Genomic DNA, 15,313 nt, shown 5'->3' on the forward strand with positions numbered 1-15,313 from the left:
ATCCCTCGGGGGGCTTTTGGGGACCCCCAGGTGGGTGGTGGGTCTCTTGGGTGGGTTTTGGGGACCCCCAAGAGGCTTTTAGGGACCCCCAGGTGGGTGCTGGGTCCCTCGGGTGGGTTTTGGGGACCCCCAGGTGGGTTTTAGGGCCCCCCAAGAGGCTTTTAGGGACCCCCAGGTGGGTGCTGGGGACCCCAGGTGTGTTTTGGGGACCCCCAGCTGGGTGGTGGAGACCCCCAGGTGGGTGCTGGCCACCCCAAGAAGGTGCTAGGATCCCTCAGCTGGGTTTTAACCCCCTCCCCCTCAAGTTTTGGGGTCCCCCCCCTGAAATTTGCCCCCCTCCCACCATTGGTGCCCCCTCCCCTTTATTTTTTTGGGGGTCCCCCCCCCCAGAGGTGTCCGTCAGCCTGCTGTCCGTCATCGTCACCTTCTGCGGCATCGTGCTCCTGGGGGTCTCGCTCTTCGTCTCCTGGAAGCTCTGCTGGGTCCCCTGGCGCCATAAGGGGGGGCCGGGGGCCCCCCCCCGAAAAGAGCCCCCCCAAAGTGGAGGAGTTGGTTTTGGGGACCCCTTAAGCGAACGAGGGGAACCTGGCCCCGAACCCCCCCCCCGAGCGCTGTTACCTGGACATGGGGCCTTGTCCTGAAGGGGGGGGGGCGGGCGCTTGGGCCCCCCCAGTTCCAAGGGACCCCCCAGGTGCCCCCCCAGGGTCCCCCTGAATTGGGGGGGGACGGGACTGGGGTGGGGGGGCTGCCCAGTGCCCCCTCCCAGCAGCATGTGGTGGGGCTGGCTGGCAGGTAGGGACTGGGGGGGGCATGGGGGGGACGGGGGGGGACATGGAGATTGGGGGGGGACATGGGGGGTCAGGGGCACTGGGGGGGGACATGGAGATTGGGGGGACATGGGGGGTCAGGGGGACTGGGGGGGGACATGGAGATTGGGGGGGGACATGGGGGGGTCAGGGGGACTGGGGGGGGACATGGAGATTGGGGGGGGACATGGGGGGACATGGGGGGTCAGGGGCACTGGGGGGGGACATGGAGACTGGGGGGGGGGACATGGGGTGGGGGGGACATGGGCTGGGGACAGGGGGGACATGGGAGGGACATAGGATGGGGGGACACGGGGACTGGGGGGGGACAGGGGGGGACATGGGGATTGGGGGGGACAGGGGGGACATGGGGACTGGGGGGGACATGGGGGGACATGGGGATTGGGGGGGACATGGGAGGGACATGGGGTGGGGGGGGATGTGGGGGGGACATGGGGATAGGGGGGCATGGGGGGACAAGGGGGGGGTGACATGGGGACATGGGGGGACATGGGGATGGGGGGGGCAGGATGGGGACAGGGGACATGGGGGTGCTATAGGGACAAGGGGGACGGGGGGGGACATGGGGTGGGGGTGAATTGGGGATGGGGGGGGCAGGATGGGGACGGGGGGGCATTGGGGACATGGGGGGGTCATCGGGATGGGGGGGCCATGGGGGTGACGTGGGGATTGGGGGACAGATGGGGACAGGGGACACGGGGGGGGAGATGGGGGGGGGACATGGGGACATGGGGGGGGGACATGGGGACACAGGGGTGACATGGGGACACGGGGGGGGAGATGGGGGGGCGACATGGGGACGAGAAATGACCCGGACCACCGGGGGTCCCCAACACCCCCCCCTTTTTTTTTCCCCCCCCCCCAGCGCCCCCCTCCTCCTCGCCGACGACAAACCCGACCAAAACCCGACGCACTTGGGCCAAATCCAACCGGAATTGTACCGGCCCGGCGACGGCGAAACCGGGGGATACAAAGGAGCCGGGGGAGGGGGGGGGCAAAGGGGGGACCCCCCCCCAAAACTGCGGCCGCTTGAGCGTGGCTTTACGTTACGCCTACGGCTCCCAACAGCTCGTCGTCCGGATTCTCCGCGCCCTCGACTTGCCGGCCAAAGACGCCAACGGATTTTCCGACCCTTACGTCAAAATCTACCTCTTGCCCGACCGGAAAAAAAAATTCCAGACGAAAGTCCATCGGAAAACGTTAAATCCCGTTTTCGACGAAACTTTTAGTTTCGGGGTCCCTTTCGGGGAGCTGCCGGCGCGGCGGTTGCACTTCAGCGTCTACGACTTCGATCGGTTCTCGCGGCACGACTTGATCGGGCAGGTGGTGCTGGACAATCTCCTGGAGGCGGCCGAGAGGGGCCCCGACGTCCCCATCTGGAGGGACATCGTGGAGGGCAGCGGGGTGAGCGCCACCGGCCGGGGGGGCCCATGTGGGGACGGGAATCGCGGCAGAAATTGCGGGAAAGTGTGCGGCGGGATGGTTTGCGGGAGGATTAGTCGCAGAACTTGCAGGAGAACGAGTCGCAGAATTTGCAGGAGAATGAGTTGCAGAATTGGAGAGTGATTTGCAAAAGAATTTGCAGGAGAATTATTTGTAGGGGAATTTGCAGGCGAATGAGTTGCAGAATTTGCAGGAGAATGAGCTGCAGAATTTGCAGAGCGATTTGCAAAAGAATTTGCAGGAGAATTATTTGTAGGGGAATTTGCAAGAGAATGAGTTGCAGAATTTGCAAGAGAATGAGTTGCAGAATTTGCAGAGCGATTTGCAAAAGAATTTGCAGGAGAATTATTTGTAGGGGAATTTGCAAGAGAATGAGTCGCAGAATTTGCAGGCGAATGAGTTGCAGAATTTGCAGGCGAATGAGTTGCAGAATTTGCAGAGTGATTTGCAAAAGAATTTGCAGGAGAATTATTTGTAGGGGAATTTGCAGGAGAATGAGTCGCAGAATTTGCAGGAGAATGATTTCCAGAATTTGCAGAGCGATTTGCAAAAGAATTTGCAGGAGAATTATTTGTAGGGGAATTTGCAGGAGAATGAGTCGCAGAATTTGCAGGAGAATGAGTTGCAGAATTTGAGAGTGATTTGCAAAAGAATTTGCAGGAGAATGATTTGCAGGAAAATTTGCAGGAGAATGAGTTGCAAAAGAATTTGCGGAAGAACGGTTTGCAAAAAGTTTGCAGGAGAATTAGTTGCAGGAGAATTAGTTGCCAGGGAATTTGCAGAATGATTTGCAGGGGAATTTGCAGGAGAATGGTTTGCAGAATTTGCGGAATGATTTGCAAAAGAATTTGCAGGGGAATTTGCAGGAGAATTATTTGCAAAAGAATTTGGAGGTGCATTTGCAGGAGAATGATTTGTAGGGGAATTTGCAGGAGAATTATTTGCAGAATTTGCAGAATGATTTGCAAAAGAATTTGGAGGAGAATTTGCAGGAGAATTATTTGCAAAAGAATTTGTGGGAGAATAGTTTGCAAAAAGTTTGCAGGAGAATTAGTTGCAGGAGAATTATTTGCAGGAAAATTTGCAGGAGAACGGTTTGCAAAGAATTTCCAGGAGAATGATTTGCAGAATTTGCAGGAGAATGAGTTGCAGAATTCGCAGAATGATTTGCAAAAGAATTTGCAGGACAATTTGCAGGAGAATGGTTTGCAAAAGAATTTGGAGGGGAATTTGCAGGAGAATGATTTGCAGGGGAATTTGCAGGAGAATTATTTGCCGTGGAATTTGCAGGAGAATTATTTGCAGAATTTGCAGGAGAATGATTTGCAAAAGAATTTGGAGGGAAATTTGCAGGAGAATGATTTTCAGGGGAATTTGCAGGAGAATTATTTGCAGAATGATTTGCAAAAGAATTTGCAGGAGAATGGTTTGCAAAGAATTTGCAGGAGAATTAGTTGCAGGAAAATTTGCAGGAGAATGAGTCGCAGACTTTGCAGGAGAATGACTTGCAGAATTGGAGAGTGATTTGCAAAAGAATTTGCAGGAGAATTATTTGTAGGGGAATTTGCAGGCGAATGAGTTGCAGAATTTGCAGGCGAATGAGTTGCAGAATTTGCAGGAGAATGAGCTGCAGAATTTGCAGAGCGATTTGCAAAAGAATTTGCAGGAGAATTATTTGTAGGGGAATTTGCAAGAGAATGAGTCGCAGAATTTGCAGGAGAATGAGTTGCAGAATTTGCAGAGTGATTTGCAGGAGAATTTGCAGGAGAATTATTTGTAGGGGAATTTGCAGGCGAATGAGTTGCAGAATTTGCAGGAGAATGAGCTGCAGAATTTGCAGAGTGATTTGCAAAAGAATTTGCAGGATAATTATTTGTAGGGGAATTTGCAAGAGAATGAGTCGCAGAATTTGCAGGAGAATGAGTTGCAGAATTTGCAGAGTGATTTGCAGGAGAATTTGCAGGAGAATGAGTCGCAGAATTTGCAGGCGAATGAGTTGCAGAATTTGCAGGCGAATGATTTCCAGAATTTGCAGAGCGATTTGCAAAAGAATTTGCAGGAGAATTATTTGTAGGGGAATTTGCAGGAGAATGAGTCGCAGAATTTGCAGGCGAATGAGTTGCAGAATTTGCAGAGTGATTTGCAAAAGAATTTGCAGGAGAATTATTTGTAGGGGAATTTGCAAGAGAATGAGTTGCAGAATTTGCAAGAGAATGAGTTGCAGAATTTGCAGAGCGATTTGCAAAAGAATTTGCAGGAGAATTATTTGTAGGGGAATTTGCAGGAGAATGAGTCGCAGAATTTGCAGGCGAATGAGTTGCAGAATTTGCAGGCGAATGAGTTGCAGAATTTGCAGAGTGATTTGCAAAAGAATTTGCAGGAGAATTATTTGTAGGGGAATTTGCAGGAGAATGAGTCGCAGAATTTGCAGGCGAATGATTTCCAGAATTTGCAGAGCGATTTGCAAAAGAATTTGCAGGAGAATTATTTGTAGGGGAATTTGCAGGAGAATGAGTCGCAGAATTTGCAGGAGAATGAGTTGCAGAATTTGAGAGTGATTTGCAAAAGAATTTGCAGGAGAATGATTTGCAGGAAAATTTGCAGGGGAATGAGTTGCAAAAGAATTTGCGGAAGAACGGTTTGCAAAAAGTTTGCAGGAGAATTAGTTGCAGGAGAATTAGTTGCCAGGGAATTTGCAGAATGATTTGCAGGGGAATTTGCAGGAGAATGGTTTGCAGAATTTGCGGAATGATTTGCAAAAGAATTTGCAGGGGAATTTGCAGGAGAATTATTTGCAAAAGAATTTGGAGGTGCATTTGCAGGAGAATGATTTGTAGGGGAATTTGCAGGAGAATTATTTGCAGAATTTGCAGAATGATTTGCAAAAGAATTTGGAGGGGAATTTGCAGGAGAATTATTTGCAAAAGAATTTGTGGGAGAATAGTTTGCAAAAAGTTTGCAGGAGAATTAGTTGCAGGAGAATTATTTGCAGGAAAATTTGCAGGAGAACGGTTTGCAAAGAATTTCCAGGAGAATGATTTGCAGAATTTGCAGGAGAATGAGTTGCAGAATTCGCAGAATGATTTGCAAAAGAATTTGCAGGACAATTTGCAGGAGAATGGTTTGCAAAAGAATTTGGAGGGGAATTTGCAGGAGAATGATTTGCAGGGGAATTTGCAGGAGAATTTGCAGGAGAATTATTTGCCGTGGAATTTGCAGGAGAATTATTTGCAGAATTTGCAGGAGAATGATTTGCAAAAGAATTTGGAGGGAAATTTGCAGGAGAATGATTTTCAGGGGAATTTGCAGGAGAATTATTTGCAGAATGATTTGCAAAAGAATTTGCAGGAGAATGGTTTGCAAAGAATTTGCAGGAGAATTAGTTGCAGGAAAATTTGCAGGAGAATGAGTCGCAGACTTTGCAGGAGAATGACTTGCAGAATTTGCAGAGTGATTTGCAAAAGAATTTGCAGGAGAATTATTTGTAGGGGAATTTGCAGGCGAATGATTTGCAAAAGAATTTGCGGAAGAACGGTTTGCAAGAAGTTTGCAGGAGAATTAGTTGCAGGAGAATTATTTGCCAGGGAATTTGCAGAATGATTTGCAGGGGAATTTGCAGGAGAATTATTTGCAAAAGAATTTGGAGGTGCATTTGCAGGAGAATGATTTGCAGGGGAATTTGCAGGAGAATTATTTGCAGAATTTGCAGAATGATTTGCAAAAGAATTTGGAGGAGAATTTGCAGGAGAATTATTTGCAAAAGAATTTGCGGGAGAATAGTTCGCAAAAAGTTTGCAGGAGAATTAGTTGCAGGAGAATTATTCGCAGGAAAATTTGCAGGAGAATGGTTTGCAAAGAATTTGCAGGAGAATAATTTGCAGAATTTGCAGGAGAATGAGTTGCAGAATTCGCAGAATGATTTGCAAAAGAATTTGGAGGGGAATTTGCAGGAGAAAAATTTGCAGGAGAATGGTTTGCAGAATAATTTGCAGGAGAATTAGTTGCAGGAGAATGATTTGCAGGGAAATTTGCAGAAGATTTGCAAAAGAATTTGCAGGAGAACTATTTGCAGGAGAATTAATTATTTGCAGATGCATTTGCAGAAGAATTTGGAGGTGCGTTTGCAGGAGAATTATTTGCAGGAAAATTTTGCGGGAGAATGGTTTGCAAAAGACTTTGCGGGAGAATGATTTGCAGGGGAATTTGCAGGAAAATTTGCAGGAGAATTATTTGCCGGGGAATTTGCAGGAGAATTATTTGCAGAATTTGCAGGACAATGATTTGCAAAAGAATTTGGAGGGGAATTTGCAGGGGAATTTGCAGGAGAATGATTTGCAAAAGAATCTGCAGGAGAATGGGTGGGAGACTGATTTGGAGAATGATTTGGAGGAGAATTTGGAGACTTTTCAGGGCCCTCGGCGGCCCCGGCCCTGGCAGCTGCGGGCGTGGTCGCGGGCGTGGTCGCGGGCGGAGCCGCCTGCGCTTTACGCCCGCGTTGGCCCCGGTGGCGGGTTTGGGGGTTTTGGCCCCGGTTTCGGCTCCGGGCGAGGGCTCGGTCCCCTCCCCCGGGGGGTTGGCCCCCCTGTGGCCCCTGACCCCCCCGTGACCTCTGACCCCACCCCATGACCTCTCACTTGACCTGTGACCTCTGACTCGACCTGTGACCCTCTGACCTCCCCCCGTGACCCACGACCTCCACTCTGTGACCTCTGACCTGAACCCTCGCCCCGCCCTGTAACCCGTGGCCCCCCCGCTGACCTCCGACCTGCCCCCTGACTCCACCCTGTGACCCATGACCCCCCCACCCCATGACCTCTGACCTGCCTCGTGATACCCCGACCCTGCCCTGTGACCCCCAACTTGACCCCTGGCCCCCCGACCCCACCCTGTGACCTCCGACCTGCCCCCTGACCCCACCCTGTGACCCATCAGCCCCCACCCCATGACCTCTGACCTCCCTTGTGACCCCTTGACCCGACCCCTGACCCCCTGACCCGTGACCCGTGACCCCCCCACCCTCTGACCTCTGACCCCAACCCCACCCTCTGACCCTTCGCCCCGCCAAACCCTGACCCCTCTGTCCGCCCCCCCCCCCCCCCACTCCGGGCCTTGCCGCTTTCCGCCCCGTGACCCCGCTGACCCCGCTGACCCCTGACCCCTGACCCGGCAGGAGAAGGCCGACCTGGGGGAGGTGAACTTCTCGCTCTGCTACCTGCCGACGGCCGGCCGCCTCACCGTCACCGTCATCCGCGCCTCCAACCTGCGCGCCATGGACCTCACCGGCTACTCCGGTGGGCGGGGTCGCGGGGTCACGGGGGGTCACGGGGTCACGGGGGGTCACGGGGTCACGGGGGGATGTGGGGACATGGGGGGATGGGGGGGCAGAGGGACGTGGGGGGCGGGGACAGAGGGGTTCTTGGGGTCACGGGGGTCGTGGGGGTCACAGGGGTCACAGGAGGGTCATGGGGTCATGGGGGGATGTGGGGAGATGGGGGGCAGAGGGACATGGGGGGACATGGGGCAGGGACAGAGGGGTCGTGGGGGTCACGGGGGTCATGGGGGTCACGGGAGTTCATAGGAGGGTCATGGGGTCACAGGGGGTCACGGGGGTCATGGGGGGATGTGGGGACATGGGGGGCAGAGGGACGTGGGGGGGACATGGGGCAGGGACAGAGGGGTCGTGGGGGTCACGGGGGTCGTGGGGGGTCACAGGGCTCGCGGGGGACATGGGGGGCAGGGACGGGGTCCCGGGGGTCATGGGGGGACAGGGGGTCATGGAGAGGCAGGGGCAGAGGGGTCACGGGGGTCACAGGGTTCATGGGGGGTCACAGGGGACATGGGGGTCACAGGGGTCATAAGGGGACAGGGGGTGGGGACAGAGGGGTCAAGGGGGTCATGGGGGTCACAGGGGTCATGGGGACACGGGGGGACACGGAGGGACGTGGGGCAGTGCCGGGTGTCTGGGGGTGCCGTGGGGTGTTCGTGGGCTCTGTGGGGTGGCCACGGGGGGACGTGGGGACAGTGTGGGGCTCTGTGGGTGCCGTGGGTCACCGTGGGGTGGCCGTGGGGTGCCGTGGGGCGCTGTGGGACGGCTGTGGGGCACTGTGGGGTGCTGTGGGGTGGCCGTGGGGCTCTGTAGGGTGGTCATGAGGTGGGTGCGGGGCTCTGTGGGGTGCTGTGGGTCACCGTGGGGTGGCCATGGGGCACTGTGGGGTGCTGTGGGTCACTGTGGGATGACTGTGGGGTGCTGTGGGTCACTGTGGGATGGCTGTGGGGTGCTGTGGGTCACTGTGGGGTGCTGTGAGTCACTGTGGGATGGCTGTGGGGTGCTGTGGGTCACTGTGGGGTGCTGTGGGTCACTGTGGGATGGCTGTGGGGTGCTGTGGGTCACTGTGGGGTGCTGTGGGTCACTGTGGGATGGCTGTGGGGTGCTGTGGGTCACTGTGGGGTGCTGTGGGTCACTGTGGGATGGCTGTGGGGTGCTGTGGGTCACTGTGGGGTGCTGTGGGTCACTGTGGGATGGCTGTGGGGTGCTGTGGGTCACTGTGGGGTGCTGTGGGTCACTGTGGGATGGCTGTGGGGTGCTGTGGGTCACTGTGGGGTGCTGTGGGTCACTGTGGGATGGCTGTGGGGTGCTGTGGGTCACTGTGGGGTGCTGTGAGTCACTGTGGGATGGCTGTGGGGCGCTGTGGGGTGCTGTGGGTCACTGTGGGATGGCTGTGGGGCTCTGTGGGGTGCCGTGGGGTGGCCACGGGGCTCTGTGGGGTGGTCATGAGGTGGGTGTGGGGCTCTGGGGGGTGCTGTGGGTCACTGTGGGACGGCTGTGGGGCACTGTGGGACGGCTGTGGGGCACTGTGGGGTACCGTGGGTCACTGTGGGATGGCTGTGGGGCACTGTGGGGTGCCGTGGGTCACTGTGGGATGGCTGTGGGGCACTGTGGGGTGCCGTGGGTCCCCGTGGGACGGCTGTGGGGCTCTGTGGGGTGGTCATGAGGTGGGTGCGGGGCTCTGTGGGGTGCCGTGGGTCCCCGTGGGACGGCTGCGGGGTGGCCGTGGGTCACCGTGGGGTGGCCGTGGGTTCCCACGGATCAGCTGCGGGGCTGCCGTGGGGCTCTATGGGGCTGTGCGTGCGTGTGGTCCCCCCCCCCTTCCCCAGACCCCTACGTGAAGGCCTCGCTGATGGCGGAGGGCCGGCGGCTGAAGAAGCGCAAGACGTCGATCAAGAAGAACACGCTGAACCCCAGCTACAACGAGGCCCTCGTGTTCGACGTGCCGCACGAGAGCGTGCACCACGTCAGCCTCACCATCGCCGTCGTCGACTACGACTGGTGAGCCGGGGGGGGCCCACCCGCCGTGGGGCTGAAGGGGTCCGCGATGGGGGGGGGGGGGGGATCACCCGTAGCCATGGGGGGGGGGGGTGGAAGAGCCCTCGTGCGAGGGCCGTTGCACGAGCGCGTGCCCCACGCCAGCCTCACCACGACCGCTGGGACACCCGGACACCTGGATCTCCCTTTTTTTTGGGGGGTATTTGGGGTGCTCCAGCAACACCTGGGTGCCCTCGGTGGGTGCGAAGTGGGGTGACGGTGGGTGCTGCCGGCGGGGGGGGGGGGTGTTGTCACCCGTCGTGACCCCCCCCACCCGTGACTTTTTGTGTGTGTCCCCCCCCCCCCCAGTATCGGCCACAACGAGGTGATCGGGCTGTGCCGGGTGGGCAGCGACGCCGAGGGGCCGGGCCGGGAGCACTGGGCGCAGATGTTGGCCAACCCCCGCAAACCCATCGAGCACTGGCACACCCTCGTCGAGGTGAGACCCCCACCCAAGGACCCCCCGGGCACCCGCTGGCACCCATAGGATCCCCCCCCCCACACACACACAGAGAACGCGTGGGGTGACCCCAGCACCCACAGGGCGTCCTCGGCGCCCGTGGGGTGCTGCGGTAATTGCGGGGAAGCCGTGGGATTTCGCCCCCACCCCAGCACCCATGGGACCCCCCAGCACCCACAGCTCACCCCCTGCACCCACGGGATCCCACAGCACCCACAGGACCCCCCCAGCACCCATGGGTCACCCTCAGCACCCGTAGGGACTCCCTAGCACCCGTGGGACCCCCCAGCACCCGTGGGACCCCCAGCACCCATAGGGAACCCACGGGCACCCCCCAGCACCCACAGGTACCACCTGCACCCACAGGACCCCCCCGGCACCCATAGGGACCCCCCAGCACCCGTGGGACCCCCAGCACCCATAGGGAACCCATGGGCACCCCCCAGCACCCACAGGTACCACCTGCACCCACAGGACCCCCCCCGGCACCCATAGGGACCCCCCAGCACCCGTGGGACCCCCAGCACCCATAGGGAACCCACGGGCACCCCCCAGCACCCACAGGTACCACCTGCACCCACAGGACCCCCCCGGCACCCATAGGGACACCCCAGCACCCGTGGGACCCCCCAGCACCCACAGCTCACCCCCTGCACCCATGGGATCCCACAGCACCCACAGGACCCCCCCAGCACCCATGGGTCACCCCCAGCACCCACAGGACCCCCCAGCACCCATAGGGACACCCCAGCACCCACAGGACCCCCCAGCACCCCTAGGGAACCCACAGGACCCCCCCCCAGCACCCATGGGTCACCCTCAGCACCCACAGGCACTCCCCAGCACCCGTGGGACACCCCAGCACCCATGGTGGCCCTGTGGGACCCCCCCCCAGGACCCCCCAGCACCCATGGCGACCCCATGGGACCCCCCAAGACCCCCCCAGCACCCATGGTGAATCCACAGGACCCCCCCAGCACCCATGGGTCACCCTCAGCACCCACGGGGACCCCCCAGCACCCATAGTGAACCCACGGGACCCCCCCCAGCACCCATGGGACCCCCCAGCACCCACGGGACCCCTGGGATCCGCGAGGCACCCACAGCCCCCCCCGTACCCGTGGGGCTCCCACGCACTCGTGCGAGGGTCCTTCTGCAGTCGTGCCCCGTGCGAGGGTCCCCGTGCAACTGTCCCCGTGCGAGCCTGCCCCGTGCGAGGGTCCCCACGTAAACGTCCTTGTGCGAGGGTCCCCGTGCAAGGGTCCCCGTGCGAGGGTCCCCACGTAAACGTCCTTGTGCGAGGGTCCCCACGCGAGTGTCCCCGTGCGAGCATCCCAGTGCGAGGCGCCCACGTGAGCGTCCCCGTGCGAGTGTCCTCGTGCGAGCGTCCCCGTGCGAGTGTCCGTGAGAGTGTCTGTGCGAGTGTCCCTGCGTGAGGGTCCCCGTGCAAGGGTCCTCGTGCAAGTGGAGTTTCCTCGTGCAAGTGTCCCCGTGCGAGCGTCCCTGTGTGAGGGTCCCTGTATGAATGTCCTCGTGCGAGGGTCCTCGTGCACATGTCCCCGTGTGAGGCCTCGTGCAAGTGTCCACGTGAGCGTCCCCGTGCGAGTGTCCCCGTGCGAGGGTCCCCGTGCGAGTGTCCTCGTGCGAGGGTCCCCATGCGAGTGTCCATGTGAGCTTCCCCGTGCGAGTGTCCCCGTGCGAGGGTCCCCGTGCGAGGGTCCTCGTGCGAGGGTCCTCGTGCGAGCATCCCCGTGCGCAGGAGAAGGCGCTGGGGCTGGCGGCCAAGGGGTCGGCGCGGGACAAACCCAGCGTCGTGGTGGAGCCCGTCGGCCCCGACTGAGCCCAGTGAGCCCGGCACTGGGAGGCACTGGGAGGCACTGGGAGCTGTGTGGGAGGCACTGGGAATGGCATGGGGGCACTGGGAGGCACTGGGAGGCACTGGGAGCTGTGTGGGAGGCACTGGGAATGGCATGGGGGCACTGGGAGGCACTGGGAGGCACTGGGAGCTGTGTGGGAGGCACTGGGAATGGCATGGGGGCACTGGGAGGCACTGGGAGGCACTGGGAGCTGTGTGGGAGGCACTGGGAATGGCATGGGGGCACTGGGAGGCACTGGGAGGCACTGGGAGCTGTGTGGGAGGCACTGGGAATGGCATGGGGGCACTGGGAGGCACTGGGAGGCACTGGGAGCTGTGTGGGAGGCACTGGGAATGGCATGGGGGCACTGGGAGGCACTGGGAGGCACTGGGAGCTGTGTGGGAGGCACTGGGAATGGCATGGAGGCACGGGGAGGCACTGGGAGGCACTGGGAGCTGTGTGGGAGGCACTGGGAATGGCATGGGGGCACTGGGAGGCACTGGGAGGCACTGGGAGCTGTGTGGGAGGCACTGGGAATGGCATGGGGGCACTGGGAGGCACTGGGAGGCACTGGGAGCTGTGTGGGAGGCACTGGGGGGCACTGGGAATGGCATTGGGGGCTGTGTGGGAGGCACTGGGAGGCACTGGGAGCTGTGTGGGAGGCACTGGGAATGGCATGGGGGCACTGGGAGGCACTGGGAGCGGCACTGGGAGGGACTGGGAGCTGTGTGGGAGGCACTGGGGGGCACTGGGAATGGCATTGGGGGCTGTGTGGGAGGCACTGGGAGGCACTGGGAAGCACTGGGAGCTGTGTGGGAGGCACTGGGAATGGCTATGGGGGCACTGGGAGGCACTGGGAGCGGCACTGGGAGGGACTGGGAGCTGTGTGGGAGGCACTGGGGGGCACTGGGAATGGCATTGGGGGCTGCGTGGGAGGCACTGGGAGGCACTGGGAGCTGTGTGGGAGGCACTGGGGAGCACTGGGAGACACTGGGAACGGCATTGGGGCACTGGGAGGCACTGGGAGCTGCACTGGGAGGCACTGGGAGCTGTGTGGGAGGCACTGGGGAGCACTGGGAGGCACTGGGAATGGCATTGGGGGCACTGGGAGGGACTGGGAGGCACTGGGAGCTGCACTGGGAGCTGCACTGGGAGGGACTGGGAGCTGTGGGAGGCACTGGGGAGTACTGGGAGGCACTGGGAGCTGCACTGGGGGTACTGGGAGGCACTGGGAGCTGTGTGTGGGGGTACTGGGAGCTGCATGGGGGGCACTGGGAGGAACTGGGGGCTGCACTGGGGGCACTGGGTGGGACTGGGAGGTACTGGGAGCTGTGTGTGGGGATACTGGGAGGTACTGGGAGCTGCATGGGGGGCACTGGGAGGAACTGGGGGCTGCACTGGGGGCACTGGGTGGGACTGGGAGGTACTGGGAGCTGTGTGTGGGGATACTGGGAGGTACTGGGAGCTGCATGGGGGGCACTGGAAACTGCACTGGGGGAACTGGGAGGGACTGGCAGGGAACTGGGGGCTACTGGGGGGGCAAGGGAGGGACTGGGCCATACTGGGGAGCACTGGGCTATATTGGGAGGTATCTGGGCGCCACTGGGGATACTGGGGAGGGACAGGATGGGCCTGGGCCATACTGGGAGGTGTACTGGGCCATACTGGACAGCACTGGGCCATACTGGGGGGGCACTGGGTCATACTGGCAGGCCACTTTACCGTACTTATGGATACTGGGCCATACTGGGGAGGCACTTCATCATACTGGGGGGGCACTGGGTCATACTGGGGAGGCACTTTACCATACTGGGCACCACTGGGTCATACTGGGGAGGCATTTTACCATACTGGTGGATACTGGGCCATACTGGGGAGGCACTTTTCCATACTGGGGGGGGCACTGGGCCATACTGGGGGGGCACTTTTCCATACTGGTGGATACTGGGGAGGCACTTTCCCATACTGGGGGGGCACTGGGCCATACTGGGGAGGCACTGGGCCATACCAGAGGGGCACTGGGTCATACTGGGGAGGCACTTTTCCATACTGGTGGAGCACTGGGCCATACTGGGGAGGCACTTTTCCATACTGGAGGGCACTTTACCATACTGGGGAGGCACTTTTCCATACTGGTGGATACTGGGCCATACTGGGCAGGCACTTTTCCATAATGGGGGGGCACTGGGCCATACTGGGGAGGCACTTTTCCATACTGGTGGATACTGGGCCATACTGGGCAGGCACTTTTCCATAATGGGGGGGCACTGGGCCATACTGGGGAGGCACTTTTCCATACTGGTGGATACTGGGCCATACTGGGCAGGCACTTTTCCATAATGGGGGGGCACTGGGCCATACTGGGGAGGCACTTTTCCATACTGGTGGATACTGGGCCATACTGGGCAGGCACTTTTCCATAATGGGGGGGCACTGGGCCATACTGGGGAGGCACTTTTCCATACTGGTGGATACTGGGCCATACTGGGCAGGCACTTTTCCATAATGGGGGGGCACTGGGCCATACTGGGGAGGCACTTTTCCATACTGGTGGATACTGGGCCATACTGGGCAGGCACTTTTCCATAATGGGGGGGCACTGGGCCATACTGGGGAGGCACTTTTCCATACTGGTGGATACTGGGCCATACTGGGCAGGCACTTTTCCATAATGGGGGGGCACTGGGCCATACTGGGGAGGCACTTTTCCATACTGGTGGATACTGGGCCATACTGGGCAGGCACTTTTCCATACTGGTGGATACTGGGCCATACTGGGAGGGCGCTGACCCCTCTCTCCCACAGGCGGTGGGGCCAGAGGCGCCGACCCGGCCGGGGGGGCCCCGACACCGAAGCCATAGGGACCCCCGGGCCCCCCCCCGGGCCCCCGACCTGCACAACAAGGGGGGGGCCCAGTCCCCCCCCCCACTGTGAACCCCAGCGTCCGGGGGGGGGGGAGGGGGGGGCCACCCCCCCCGACCCCCCCCCGCAGCCACGTCAAGGACCCCGGCGTCCAGCCATCGCCCCCCCCCCCCCAAAAATGTGTTTGTATGGGGAGGGGGCCCTTGGGGCCCCCCCCCAATTTGTGTCATGTGTTTCTATGTGGGGGGGGGGCCCAAAGGGCCCCCAAGTGTCCAGGCACCCCCCCCATACCCCCCCCTTGTGTGTGTCTATTGGGGGGGCCCCCCCAGTTTGGACCCAGGGGTCCAGGACCCCCCCCCCAAATGTTTATGTATGGGGGGGCCCCCCCCAAATGTGTATGTATGGGGACCCCCAAAACCCCAATTTGTGTGTGTCCCCCCCCGGGGGCCCCCACCCGTGTCCCCACGTGTGTGTCCGTGTGGGGCCGGGGGGGCCCCAAAAG

The 15,313-nt window shown here is 59.8% G+C and overlaps 1 protein-coding gene across 1 annotated transcript; it reads left to right on the forward strand.

Moving 5' to 3' along the window:
• Nucleotides 1-651: 651 nt before the first annotated feature.
• On the forward strand, nucleotides 652-15,101 carry LOC126037083 (synaptotagmin-3-like). Its single transcript, XM_049797300.1, has 7 exons — nucleotides 652-792; nucleotides 1,693-2,231; nucleotides 7,441-7,561; nucleotides 9,426-9,597; nucleotides 9,943-10,072; nucleotides 11,853-11,938; nucleotides 14,755-15,101. The coding sequence occupies exons 1-6, from the start codon at nucleotides 771-773 to the stop codon at nucleotides 11,931-11,933; spliced, it is 1,065 nt and encodes a 354-aa protein (XP_049653257.1). The 5' UTR covers nucleotides 652-770; the 3' UTR covers nucleotides 11,934-11,938; nucleotides 14,755-15,101.
• Nucleotides 15,102-15,313: the final 212 nt, after the last annotated feature.

Source organism: Accipiter gentilis, unplaced genomic scaffold (assembly GCF_929443795.1).
Source record: "Accipiter gentilis unplaced genomic scaffold, bAccGen1.1, whole genome shotgun sequence".
NCBI lineage: Eukaryota > Metazoa > Chordata > Aves > Accipitriformes > Accipitridae > Astur > Astur gentilis.